At 39.5% G+C, this 14,260-nt stretch overlaps 1 protein-coding gene across 8 annotated transcripts in view; it reads left to right on the top strand.

Moving 5' to 3' along the window:
* The window catches only part of CCDC38 (coiled-coil domain containing 38), a 63,707-nt gene that overhangs the window by 39,731 nt on the left and 9,716 nt on the right, over positions 1–14,260 (top strand). For 7 of the 8 annotated variants that reach the window (XM_077111687.1, XM_077111688.1, XM_077111689.1 and 4 more), the window contains 3 exons: positions 9,214–9,274; positions 10,678–10,829; positions 12,234–12,369. In XM_077111687.1, the coding sequence (XP_076967802.1) occupies positions 9,214–9,274; positions 10,678–10,829; positions 12,234–12,369 (349 nt within the window). Of the gene's footprint in view, positions 1–9,213; positions 9,275–10,677; positions 10,830–12,233; positions 12,370–13,129; positions 13,426–14,260 lie in introns of those variants that run through there. The other variant, XM_077111692.1, reaches the window with a different exon arrangement.

Genomic DNA, 14,260 nt, shown 5'->3' with positions numbered 1-14,260 from the left:
TGCTTGCAGGTCCCACCAGCATAAGATGATGCGGTACCTTTAACTTTGGCTGGGGGCATGGTGGAGACAGAGGAGAGGTTGTAGGCTGGTTTTAATGGCTTCAAATTACCAAGCCCTGGTGTCTGAATTCCTTGAGAGAGGGATTCCACCTGAGTTGGGCTTCACTCCTCCCCTAGGGAAGGCACAGGCTCCAGACAAGCCCTCAAACGAAAGAAAGAGCACTGCATTCTGCCTATGCCTGGGGCAGTTGCAGCCTGAGAAGTACTGCCGCTGTATCCAAAGGCAGTCAAGCCTTTGTAGAAACACAGCCACACAAACCTCTTTTTCCTTCTTTTTTTTTCCCTTTTTCTGTCAGCCCTGCTCCCTTGGCGATGGGGCAAAAATGAGCGACCTCCACTTTGACCAGGTTCACCTGAGCTGGGGGCCTATTTTTAGTAGTCAGAATTTGTGAATTAATTCCACAATTGGCATTTGGTTGGGCTCAGCTCCTGCTGCTGGTAAAGTCCTTTTTCTTTTCCCTCTGGGAAGCAGCCTGTGGGGGAGGGGTGCTGGCCACTGCGGCTTGGGGAACTCACAGTTCTGGGGGGGCTCACAGCCCATCCAGATGGGTCCAGACTGGGGTACGCTGTGTGTCTGGTCACTGATGTGTCCCCAGGAGCTGTTCTGTACTGTTTCTGGTTATTTAGTAGTTGTTCTGGAGGATGAACTAAAATGCGCACATTGTTAAGCCACCTTCTTGGCCCGGAACCCTAAAAGTTTTATAGGAAATAACATCTTGCTAGAATTATGATAGGAATTGCATTAAACCCATATATCAATTTGGGGAGAATTGGCATCTTTATTATGTGGACTCTTCCAACCCATGAACACCGTATGTCTCTCCATTTATTTAGATCTTGTTTTCTTTCATTAATCTTGCATAGTTTTTAGCCGATAAATCCTGTACATTTTGTTAGAGTTAAAAGTATTTCTCCTCTCTTTCCTTCTCTCTGATTTTTGAGCAATTGTAAATGGATCATAGTTTTTCTTTCAGTGTTCACATGTTCACTGCAAGTATTTAGAGATCATAATTGATTTTTATATTTTTATCTTGTGTCCAAGGTTGCTAAATTCATTAATTCCAGATTTTTTTTTTTTTTGGTAGATTCCTTAGGATTTTCTACATTGACCAGCATGTCATCTGCCTTTTATTTCCTTTTCTTGTCTTCAGCAATAGGAGTACTCCCAACGCTATATTGAATAAGAGTGCTGGGAGCAGACATCCTTGCCTTGTTATCAATCTTAAGAGACCATCATTCAGGTTTTTGTCATGAAGTGCATTCTTAGTTGTAGCTGTGCTATAGTTGTAGATGCTGTTTATCAAGTTATCAAGAGAGACTTAACTCTCTCTTCCTATTGGTCTAGGAGTTTTTTTTTTTAATCATAAATGGGTGTTGAATTTTGTCAAATGCTCTTTGTGCAATGCTCTTTCTTGCATTGATTAGTATGATCATGTGATTTTTCCATTAACCTGTTAATTTAGGGGATTATCTTAATTGATTTTCAAATGTTGAATAGTCTTGGATCCCTGAAATAAACCCCACTTGGTCATGGTGTATAATTACTTCTTTATATTTTGCTGGATGCTGTTTTGTTAATGATTTTTGCAACTATATTCATGAGACATAGTATTCTATAGGATTTTTTTTGTGCTGTCTGTATTTGGTTTGGATATCAGTATAATACTGGCTTCATAAAATGAAATAACGGTGCACCGGTGGCTCAGTGGCAGAATTCTCACCTGCTGTGCTGGAGACCTGGGTTTGATTGCTGGAGCCTGCTCATGGAAAAAAAAAAATAGGGGAATATTCTAGTTTTCAAGAATGCAATATACCAGAAACAGAATGGCTTTTAAAAGGGGGGGGCATTCATTAAGTTGCAAATTTACAATTCTAAGGCCGTGAAAATATCCCAGTTAAAGCAGGTCTATAAAAATGTCCAAATTAAGGCACCAACAAGAGGTTACCTTTGCTCAAGAAAGGCCGATGAAATTCAGGGTTTCTCTTTCAACTGGAAAGGCACATGACAAACATGGTGACATCTGCTAGCTTTCTCTCTGGGTTTCTTGTTTCATGAAGCTCCACTGGGGGCAATTTTCTTCTTCATTTCCAAAGGTCTCTGGCTGCATGGGCTCTCGTGGTTTTCATGGCTCTGAAGTTTTTTCCAAAAAATATTTCCTCTTTTAAAGGATTCTGGTAAAATAATCAAGACCCACCTGGAATAGGTAGAGTCACACCTCCCTCTCATCAAAGGTTAATACCCACAAGTGGGTGTGTCACATCTCTGTGGCCATAAGCGAATCAGTTTTCCAATCTACCGTGCTGAATAGGGATTAAAAGAAATGGCAGTCTCCACAGGATGGATCAGGATTAAAACATGGCTTTTCTAGGGCACATAATCCTTTTAAAGCGACAGAGGGAGTATTCTCTATACTTCTATTTTTTTGGAGAGATTGTATAGAATCGACATTAATTCTTCTTTAAATGTGGCAGAAATCCTCTGGGCTTAGAGATTTCCTTTTTGGGGAGCTCCAAATTTAAGAATCCAATTTCCTTAGGAGTTATTGGGCTATTCAAATTATCTATTTAATTTTAGCTGAACTGGTATAGTTGGTGCTTTTCCAAAAGCAATTTCCAAATATTGGCCTATTTCATTTAAGTTGTCAGGTTTGTTTTACTGTTCTCTAACTATCCTTTTGATATGTGCAGAATTTTTAATGATATCCCATTTTATCCCTGATATTGGTAATTTGTGTCTTCTGTCTTTTTTGTTGGTCTTACTGAAGATTTGCCAATTTTATTTATCCTTTTCAAAGAATCATCTCTTTATTTCATTGATTTCTTCTATCGTTAACTACATTAAATGCAAATGGTCATGATACACTAATTAAAAGACACAGATTGACAGAGTAGATTAAAAAACATGACCCAACTATATGTTGTCTATGAGAAGCTCACTTCAAATATAATGATATAGGATAGGCAAAAGAAAAAAGGTGGCAAAAGCTACATAATGCAGACATGAATCAAAAGAAAGCAGGTGTGAGGTATACTTCAAAGCAAGGAAAATTACTGGAGACAGAGAGTGACATTACATAATGAGAAATGATAAAACAATCCTAAATGTTAGGGCATCATCCTGGCATTTTATTTTTTGTTTTATTTTTGTTCTTTTTGTTCTTTCTGTTTTTCATTTCCCTGCTTACTTTTTCTTTTCTTTGGGAGGGTTGTTGAACATTTTTTTATAATTCTGTTTTGGTCTGTCTGTGCTTTTTTGTTTATCTCATTGCCTAACTTTTTTTAGTGATTGCTCTAAGTATTACATTTTATATATATATATATATATAATTATCACAGTCCACTGTGGTGTCAGTTTACCATTTTGAATGAAGTGAAGAAACTTACATTTCTTTATATTCTTTCATTTATAATACAATTATCTAAAATATTTCCTCTACATACATTTAGACCACATCCAAGTTTTGTTTTCACTCAACCATCCAACATAATTTATAAAAATCAAGAGAAGGAAAATCTATTGTATTTGCCCAGATTTTTTGTTTACTATGTTCTTTCTTCTTTTCTGATGTTCCACGGTTCCTTCTTGTGTCATTTTCTTTCTGTTTAGAGATCTTTATTTAGCCATTCTTTTAGGGTAGGACTGCTGGTGACAAATTTTCTTGGCTCTCCCTTTTCTGAGGATGTCTTGATTTCCTCATCATTCATAAAGGATACTTTTATTGGGTATAAGATTCTGGATTGACAGTTCTTTTCTTTCAGTACTTGAAAAATGTTGCAACAGTTCCTTCTGGACTCCATGGTTTCTGAAGTGAAATCTGCTATCTTTTGAATTATTTTTCTCCTATAGGTTGTTCTAGTTTGCTAACTGCTGGAATGCAATATACCAGGAACAGAACAGTTTTTTAAAAGGGGAATTTAATAAGTTGCTAGTTTACAGTTCTAAGGCCAAGAAAATGTCCCAATTAAAATAAGTCTATAGAAATGTCCAATCAAAGGCATTCAGAGAAAGGTACTTTGATTCAAGAAGGCCAATGAAGTTTAGGGTTTCTCTCTCAAGTGAGAAGGCACATGGTGAACATAGGGTTTCTCTCTCATCTGGAAGGGCACGTGGTAAACACAGCATCATCTACTAGGTTTCTCTCTTGGCTTCCTGTTTCATGAAACTCCCTGGGAGGCATTTTCCTTCTTCATCTCCAAAGGCCCCTGACTGGTGGACTCTGCTCTCTCTGAATCTCCCACATTCTCCAAAATGTTTCCTCTTTTATAGAATTCCAGTAAAACTAATCAAGACCCACCCAAATGGGTGGAGACATGTCTCCACCTAATCCAGTTTAACAGCCACTCTTGATTGAGTCACATCTCCAGGGAGATGATCTAATTACAGTTTCAAACATACAGTACTGAATAGGGATTAGAAGAAATGGCTGCCTTTACAAAATGGGATTAGGATTAAAAGTTGGCTTTTCTAGGGTACATGCATCCTTTCAAACCAGCACATAGGTAAAATGTCATTTTTCCTTTGCTGCTTTCAAGATTTTGTCTTTGTCTTTAGTTTTCAGAAGCTTAGTTGTGATGTGTTTTGATGTGGCTTTCTTTGAGTTTCTCCTCTTTGGAGTTAGTCTGCTTGAATCTGTGGGTCTACGTCTTTTATCATTTGAAGAGTTTTCTGTTGTTATTATTGTTATTATTATTATTTGAATGCTTGTCCAGTCCCACTCTCTTTCTGGAACATTTCTAAAATTTCCATTGGTTTTTCTTTATATCTTTTTATTTGCCGAAACTTTCTTTTAAAATTTGTTTCAAGGTATTCATAATTGTTCACTGAAGTATTTTACAATGGCTGCTTTAAAGTCTTTGTCAGATAATCCTGACATCTCTTTCCTCTCAGTGTTGGTGTCTGTTGATTATTTTCCTTATTATAATGGCTCTTGGTATGACAAGTGATTTTTTATTGAACCTGGACATGTGGGGCATTATTTTATGAGACGTTGGATCCTAGTTAAACCTGTTCTAGCTGGCTTTGTTTTTTCCACTCTGCTCCAACAGGAGAAGGGCGGTGCCATCTTGTTCCTGCCAGGTTGGTAGAAATTTAGGTTCCCCATTTGGCTTCCAATGATATCTCAAGGGAGAAATTATGGCTCTTCTCGAGGCCTCCTCTGATACCACCCTGGCTGGGAGGAGCAGAAATACCTTATCAACACTCCCTACATGGCCTCCACTGACGCCATGAAGTAGCGATAGGACAAAAGTTCTGACTTTCCACTAGGCTTCAAATGATACCACCCCAGTGGGGAGTGGGAGTGGGAGTGGGAGATGCCTTGTTATGTCTAGGTGGGGGGGGAGCATGGAAGTCAGGCTCCCCACATGGTATCTACTGACAGGGGAGGGGGCAGAGATGAAAGGTCTGGCTCCCAACTCAATTTTCTTTGACATTACCCTGGTGGGGGGAGGGGAATGGAGGTTGGGTTGCCTGATTACAGTCTGGGAAGGATGAAGACTAGCCTCATGACTTGGCCGTTGCTGCTGTGGATGAGAGCTCAGTTTAGACTGTCATCTTTGACTGCAGTATAGCAGTTATTGTCTTTAAGCTTTTATCTTGCTAGGCTGCCCATTCCTGGTACTTTATCTGGGAGTACAGGCTTTTATTGGAGCTTTATTTATTTCTGCCCATTGGTGTTTCTGGGTTGATGACATCTTTTGCTCCAAGTTGGGATATATGAGGCATAAGGCAAAATTAAAAAAAATCCAAGGAACTCACCACAGTGTTCTAGGAACTCAGTCCTTAGCTGGTCTGCCTTCTCTTCTCTATTTTTCAGAGTTTTCTTGTTTTTTTTTTATATATATATATAATGTCCAGGAATTTTTAGTCATACTCAGTGGGAAAAATAGAGAACAGTCCTTTTACACCATCTTCCTGGAAATGGAAGTTGGCCATCACTGTTTTTTAATGCTCTTCAGGACATTTTGTTCTCTCCTAAAGGCCAGGGCTAAGGTTTTGACATCTGGACATGTGCCACAGAACCTAGCATGGTGTGATTAGTAATAAGCAATCAAATATTTATTGAAGGAAATAGTGAAAGAGCCATCCCACAATCGAACTGGCTCCCTTTGAAGTAGAGAACTTCCTATCATGGTTGAGTCAGTACTTCTCTCACTTGTCCTTGGGATAATACACACAGGCATGCACACAACACACACATACTAACATGCACATGCAAACACTATATTCACTCCCTCAGAAAACTTACCATTCTCATAGTTTAATTAATTCAAAAATATTTATTGAGTATACTTGGGACCAACAATAAATAAGATGGTCTCTGCCCTCAGGAAGCTTACCATCTAGTGAGTAAGACAGACAAGAGATTAGCCAATTACAAGATAACATGATGATGCCATTGGAAGGATAAGCTTGGTGTGCCCCACATATACAAAGGAAGGACTCTTAACCCAGACATGAGGTGAGGGAGTGGGAGGGCAAGGGCAGGATCAGTGAACACTCTCCAGAGTAGGTGACATCTAAGCTGAGTCTGGTGAAAGGAGAGGAGGTAGTGAGCAGAAGCTCTGTAAAGTGGAGGGGATTTTATTACCAGACAAAGGCCATGGATTCTTTTGCCCAATGTACACAATAACAAATTCCTGCGACACCAGGTTTCAAAGAGAGAGTTTATTACTAGATGGAGAGCGGATGCCTTAGCAACCCCAAATCTGTCTCCCCAAACTGCAGTAATTAGGGTAGTTTTATTAGAGAAAAGATGGGCAGGGTTTAGGATAATTACAGTGATATAATTAGAGGTGATTTGATTATTGAGCATGCAGCTGATTGAGTACATGCTTGGTTACAGAACATATGTAAGAAGATGGTACAATGAGGTGTAGTTGTAAGAAGATGGTACAATGAGGTGTAGTTGACCTGCAGGTTAAAGTCTAAGCTACTGACCATGTCTAACCACTTTGGTTAGATCCAGTCTTGGTCATTAAGATAACTTTGGAGTTCTGACGGATCCAAGACCCTTCATTAATAAACATTAGGGGTTATCTCCAGGGACTACAAGACTCTAAAGTTGAAAAACTGGATAACTGGGTACAAATGAAGGTTAGTCACAAGGTTTTTACAATCACAGGGGCAGAAAATAAGGGCTAGACAATCATTATCAGAGATCAAGGCAGCTGGATTACAATTCAGTGATTTCAGGATTTTCCCTCTGTCTACTCCAATACATCAGAAAGCAAAAAGGAAAATCCATACAATGATTCAGTAATCAAAATCATCCCTTAAATCCTGATTTCTCAGTTACAATTTCTAGCACAGAGGTGGCAGTGCATGGTTCTTAATTCAGATTGGCTAGGCCATTGGGTTAAAGGGGGAGAGGCCAAAGGGGTACCTCACCATCAGGAGGTAAGCAGGGATGCCATCCTAAGGAGTCTGTGCTTTGTCCCTAGAGACCTGAGGAGGCACTGAGGGTTTTAAGCAAGAGTGTGCTGGTCACTCCATCAATTTGCATTTTAGAACAACGGATGTGGTAGCACTGCAGAGTAGAACCTGGAGGGACACGAAACTAAAGGTAAAGGGTCCAGTTAGGAGTCTGCTTTCATAATTCAGGTGAGACATAATGAGCTGCCCAAACCGAATAATGGCCACAGGAACGAAGAGGGAAATACCGTGGGACATATCAGGAAAGTGGTATTGCCTTAAGATTGGGGGAAGCGTGAGTAAAAGTGAGTGGTGAAGGATCACTCCCACATTTTTTAGCTTGGTAACTTGGTGTGCGGTGTTGCCAGGAACTTACAGAAGAGTTGCTATTGTGAAGGGGGGGGATAAGGCCGTGTTAATTTTAGCTCCCTCTGGGACAGCCAGGTGGATATTGCTGTCCAGGAACCTTTTGGACAGGGACGTCTAGAGCTCAAGGAAAAGAAATACAGATGTGGGAGTCATTAGAATATTAGCGATGGCTGAATCTGTGAAAGAGAATGAGGTCGACCCCAAACGAACGGGTAGAACGAGAAAGGAAGAGAGCTGAGGAACCACATTTACGTAGACGAGGAACCAAAACCGTAACAGCAGTTTCAGAGAGACAGGAAGAGATCAACTAGAAAGTGATATCACCGGACCCAAAAGAAGGGAGGGGTAGACAGTAATGTTAAAGGTTTTCTCAGTGAATGCTTCCCAATTCTTCATCTACTAACATGACCTTTGTTTGTTTGTTCCCCTCACCTTATCATCCACTGCTCAAAGGGCAGAAGATAGTTATCTGTTCCGTTAAATTCAACATGACCAAAACAAATACTCTTTTTCTTATCTCATCCCTTTCTGTTAGTGCTACGTCCATTATTCCAGGCTCTCAGACCATAAATGCTGAAGTTCTCTGTGTCTCCTCTTGGCCCCAGTAGCCCTTTCTATTCCTGGTTCCCATGATTTTATTCTTCCTGGTGTCTCTGGATTCCCCCCACACCCATTTACTCACTTGTCCATCAACACTACCCTTCACTTGAAGGTGTAAATTACCTAGAGCACCCCCAAAGTCACCTTACTCTCTCCCTATTCCCTGCCTCTCTAATATCTCAAGTTTCTAATTTTCCCTTCTTAAAGAGTTTTTCCAGAGCTACTTTTCAGTATGCACAATTATTCTTTAAAGATGGACCTCATCGTCCATTTTCCCAACCAGCATTTCCTCACCCTGATGAGGAGATGTTTTTACAAAGAAATAAAAATTTGCTCTCAAAAAAGACAAATATTATCTCATTCAAGGATATTCAGAATACCATGGTACAAGTTTTGTTTTCAGCACTGAGACATATATTTCATTCCTTTGTGCATGCAAAGGGACAAAATGAATATAGCAATATTGTAGGTTGTCATAGATTTCTTCTTAAAAAGTTGCATTGCTCTATAAATACCTCTCAAAGAATTGGTACCACATGGGATGGCCTTGTGTATGCCAGCCTGGTCTGAGATGGAATCTGATTTGCTTTTGTTTGTGCATGGAACCCATCGTCACTGTAATTAGCAATTCCCTAACAGGCTTAACAAGCTATTCAAAAAAAGAACTATCTTAGAGTCAGTCTCCAAAGACCGTTTAGAAATGAAAGTGTATCTGTTGACAGAAAATTGCTCACACATTGATGCATTTTCTGTTTATTTTTTCTTCTCCAGTCACCCTGAAAGTACACATTCGGAAGACAGTTTGGAAGTTGATGATACAGACTATCAACTGGTAACCAGATTGTATTTCTTGATTTGAATACTGTGTTTGGTGGGAAATATACACAGTCATTTCTTCTTTTAAAATTAAAATTTTCTATTCCAAATATTCTACATTTTCAGGAAATACGATTTTGGTACTGTTCCTCAACTGTTCATATAGTTCATCTTTGTCATCAGGCGTTTTCTTTTTTAATTTCAAAAATATTTTTATTGAGAAATCTCCACATACAGAGTCCAAACAGATTGTACACTCAGTGGCTCACAGTGTCATCATGTAGTTGTGCATTCGTCACATGGCCATTTTTACAACATTTATATCACTCCAGAAAAATAAATAAAAAGAAGAAAAAAGAACTCATATATCCCATACCCTTACCCCTCCCTCTCATTAATCACTAGTCTTTCACACTACTCAGTTTTTACCCTTTATATCCCCCCATTATTTATTTATTTTTTTATTCATCTGTTCTATACCCTGGATAAAAGGAGCATCAGACACAAGGTTTTCACAATCACACAGTCACACTGCAAAAGGTAAATAATTACCCAGTTGTTTTGAGGAATCCAGGCTACTGGAACACAGCTCAACAGCTTCAGGTACTTCCCTCCAGCCACTCCAATACGCCACAAACTAGAAAGGGAGATGTATATAATGTCATCAGACATTTTATGAAAAATAAAGATCTATAAGAAGGTGATAATTCACAAGATAAATGTTATCCACTCTCTTCCTGTAAAAACAGCCATTTTTCAAACATATATTTTCTATTTTTATTATTTTATCGGGCCTTAAGGTGGCCGAAGAGGAAGATAAATAGGTCTCCCACAGAACAGCCTTTACTGCTGCAGGATGACTGTGAACTAACCCCGCCCTACATGCTACCACACAAACTCAAAAGGAACAAAAAGGTCTAATAACCAGCAACCATTATTATATATAGCATACCTTACCCAAAGTCATCTTTTTAAAGTTAAAATTTTAAAGTAATACATACTTATTCTAAAAAAAATTGTAAAATATAAAATAGTTAGGACTTGGGGGATAATGCCCTTCATTTAGCTTTCTTTTCTCTTTCTTTGATTTCCTTCTCTCTTGCCCTTCTTTAGACTCACCTTCCCTTCTTTTTTCCTACCCTTTGCCTCTTGTACCATATCCCTCCTTCTTCCTCTTTCCCTGACAGTCTTTTTTCTCTTCCTCCTCTCCTCCTGAATTCCTCTTATCTTCCCCCGACACCCCGTGAGCCCTCTTCCTAAGAACCAGCGCCCACCCAGCACAGGGTGCCTCCTTCGCCCTTCGCTACCTGCTCATACCCTCAACGGCATTCTTCCCTCTCTGGGTATTTTTCTAAGTAAGTCACATGTGCATAGCTGGAATATGTTTAAGTGACACATGTTTCCCCATTGACCGATTAGGAACCAGAGCTTTATTTCAAAGAGCCAGAAGAGTTACTCCAAGTTCTCGCAGAGCTGGAGGAGCAGAATCTGACGCTGGTCCAGTACTCCCAAGATGTAGATGAAAATCTTGACGATGTAAATAAAAGGGAAAAAGCGATACAGGATAAAATGTAAGTCATTAAAAAGAAGCAGATTTACTCGAGGAGGTGGTTTCTAACCAGGGACTGGTCCCAGCCCCTTCCTGTGCATACCCTGTGCTCTTTCTGTACTCCAAGTCTTTCTGGAATAGAAACTATTGTTTATTAATGACAGTTCACATTGCCAGGTGTAAAAGGTAGGGACTCTCTATTTTAGTTTAATTTTAATCCCTGGGTTTTGGTTTTTTTTTTTTCACTTGTAAAAATATTTTCCTAGCCAGCCATAATGAAAGATATTTTAAAAGATTAAAAAAATTAAAATGTCATCTATTGTTTTGATTTTTGTTCCATGTCCTTTGCTCCTCTCACCTGGCTGGCTGCCACTTCTGTAATCACATCACACTTTGGATGATAATGCTGATGAGTGCATTTTTCTTGTCTGTAACCAGCAGCAAAATAGTTCTTTTTTGTGATTGAATATACCATTTTATAATGTACATCTCAGTGATCACAACTATTACAGAAGGGCTTTCTCTCAATGGAGGGAGGCTCAAATTGATGACTTACAAAATTCCTTCCTGTTCTAAAATGTGATGATATTTTTTACAATTTTGAAACATAACTTAAAATCACAGAGAATTGATCTTTACACCCATCCATTATAAGACTGTGTAGAATCCTTTTCTGAAAGGTTTTCTGGGCCATAAGATGGCAATTTTTAAAACAAAAGCTCACACTCCATTGAACTTCAGAACACATGAATCATTCAGAAGGCAGGAACTCAAAAATCTCACAGCCTCCACTGCCATTACTGCAGCCTTTTCTCCTTGTCCCCCTGCCAGTCATCATGGCATATCGTGCCCCACTCCTGACAATATGGTCTGCAGGATGCAGGCTAGAGGTGTCATCAGCAGGAAAAGGAGACCCGTAGCAGAATCTCCCTCGAGAGAACCTGTAGCAGAATATCCAGGAGATCGTACCAGATTCTCTAGGGAATCTCTATCAGAATTTCTAGGAGATCTTTATCAGAATCTCTAGGCAAGGTCACCAAGAGTCTGTGTTTTTTCCCTTTTGCTCCCCAGATATTCTGACTATCAGCCAGGATTGAGAAAACTGACACAATAGATCACGCTAAGACTTGGGTTTTCACCACTTCAGCTCTGCTGCTCTCTTCAGGGGGAATCACAAAAGCAGGGAAGGGGAAGAAAATTCCTCCTAGTAAAGTTAAAAATGCAGCATCTGTGCACTTAATTTTCTCATTTCAACTTGAAAACTTGCGTGTGCTTTGGCAATATTTTTTCAATATGGACTCATATTTGGCTTGCTAGACACAGGCAGTTGATATATGATCTGGAAAGTGTGTTGACGCTTCTGACTAATGGTTATTTCACCAACCCGTAAATTACACACGAGGGTCTCTTTTTTCTTTTGCAATAGAAATAGCAACATAGAGTTTCTTGTGGAGCACAAGGAGCTACTTAAGGCTAATTGTCTGAGAGAAGAGGAAAAAGCAGCAGAATTGGAATTAAGGTCCAGGCTGTTTAGTTTTGGAGAATTTAATTCAGAAGCTCAGGTAATCATTCTTTGCCTACGATAATTTTATCTTGGTTCATCATCATAATACATTGAATTAAACCACAAGTCCCAGATTGTTGGTAGAGGGGGAAAACCACCTTCGAATTATCTTGTCAATAGGTAATAGCCAAATGAGGGGAGGAGGGGAGAGGGATAGAGGACACAGTAAAATAGGTAAGTAGATAAATAATAAATAGAGAGACAGTAGATATAGATGGATGATAGATAGCATGCAAATCAGTAATGAAGTTCTCTTGAAATGACTCTCTAATTATTATAAAGTATGATATTGAGGTTCCCCCCCATAAATGCATTTCTTTTAATCAGAGTGCATAAACATCTAAGGCCATTCACTGTGATCATTTTGGTGGGAATGGAAGAAGCAAGTAATTAACAGAGGAAACAATGAATCAACACTGAATGGCTTGTAATAGATTTTGTCCTCTCTGGGCCTGCATAAATAGAACTCATCAGAATGCCTGTGACACATTGGAGTACTTCATTTTTGTCTCTACCCACTGGATACAAAACCCCTCCAGGATGTGTGCTCTCACTGTTCCTAACTAGCCCAGTTTAGTGTGCCCATAAAGTAGATGCTCAGTAAATGTTTGCTGGATGATTAGATTCGTTTTCAGACCCACAACAAACTCCAGCTAATGTTGTTTTCCTTTTAAAAATTTCAAATGAAATAAAAAGTCAAAGCTAATATGCAGGGCTAATATCACATTTACGGTTATGTACTTGATTTTCAAACACAGGTAGATTTGGGGAAACTATCAGAAGAGGAAACTGTGTCCCATGCCCACGGGTGCGCAGTTACAAAACGCAGGAAGCTGCTGACGGCTCCTTCATGCCCACATTTCCTGGGTGGAGTAGCACCCCAGGTTAGGAGGAGATGCCGTCGTGCAGTGCTTGAGCCAGAAGTGAGGGGACAGTCACCCTTCAGCTCTTCATCACTGTTTTAAATAATTCTGAAGCTGATTGACATGCAAAACGTCAGCTGAAGCAGAATATCTTCCTTCTTCCAAGGTTAGGGGAATTATGAAAAAAACAAAAAACGTGGGGATTTCCACACTCTCAAGCCAGCCAGATTCCTTAAGCAGGGAAGGAAGAATTGATCTGGAAATTATTCTTAAAAAGATTGTCCGTAAAATTTTGGTCATGAGTGTAATGTTGTCATTCATGTATTGTATATTATGGGGAAAGGGGGCTAGTAATTCACAGTGTCTCCTAGATATGTGAGATGCTGGGATGGAGCAGGGGGAGTGTAACTGGAAAATGGAAGGAGAAAACTTTTTTTCTTAGGATTTTTCCACTTCCCATCCCCATTCTTCCGGATCTCAAAATGTGCAAAATATAGTTTTTATCAGTAAATAAACGTCATTGCACCTAATTTTGGTATTCATGTTATCATGGCTACTTTGGAGCTGTGATAATTGTAAAATAAACATTTTACTCTTAACATCTTTACAACCCAACTGTACTGAATTGCCTAAAAACATTCTTTGGATTCAATAATTTTACTTTTAAGAGAAACATTTACTTTTGAGAAGAATGTAAACTTGAAAAGTACACATATCACAAGTGTAATTCCTCAGGAATTACCTCAGAGTGAACACACCCAGGAAACCCCCCTCAGCTCAGAGAGCAGACCTTACCAGCACCCCAAGTCTCCCTCCTGTAGGTCCCCTTTCACCCCCCACCGCCCCTCAAGGGGACCACCGTCCTGACTTCTATCCCTGCAACCAGTTTTCCTGTTTTTGAACTTTATATTCCTGAAATATAATAATAATGGAATATACTAATACTCCATGTATTGTACGTCTGGCTTCTTTCTCTCAACATCATGTGTGTGAGATTCGGCCGCGTTTGGCGTGGCCCTTGGCTCA

Source organism: Tamandua tetradactyla, chromosome 7 (assembly GCF_023851605.1).
Source record: "Tamandua tetradactyla isolate mTamTet1 chromosome 7, mTamTet1.pri, whole genome shotgun sequence".
Taxonomy (NCBI): Eukaryota; Metazoa; Chordata; class Mammalia; order Pilosa; family Myrmecophagidae; genus Tamandua; species Tamandua tetradactyla.
This window is presented reverse-complemented; position numbering and strand designations above follow the sequence as displayed.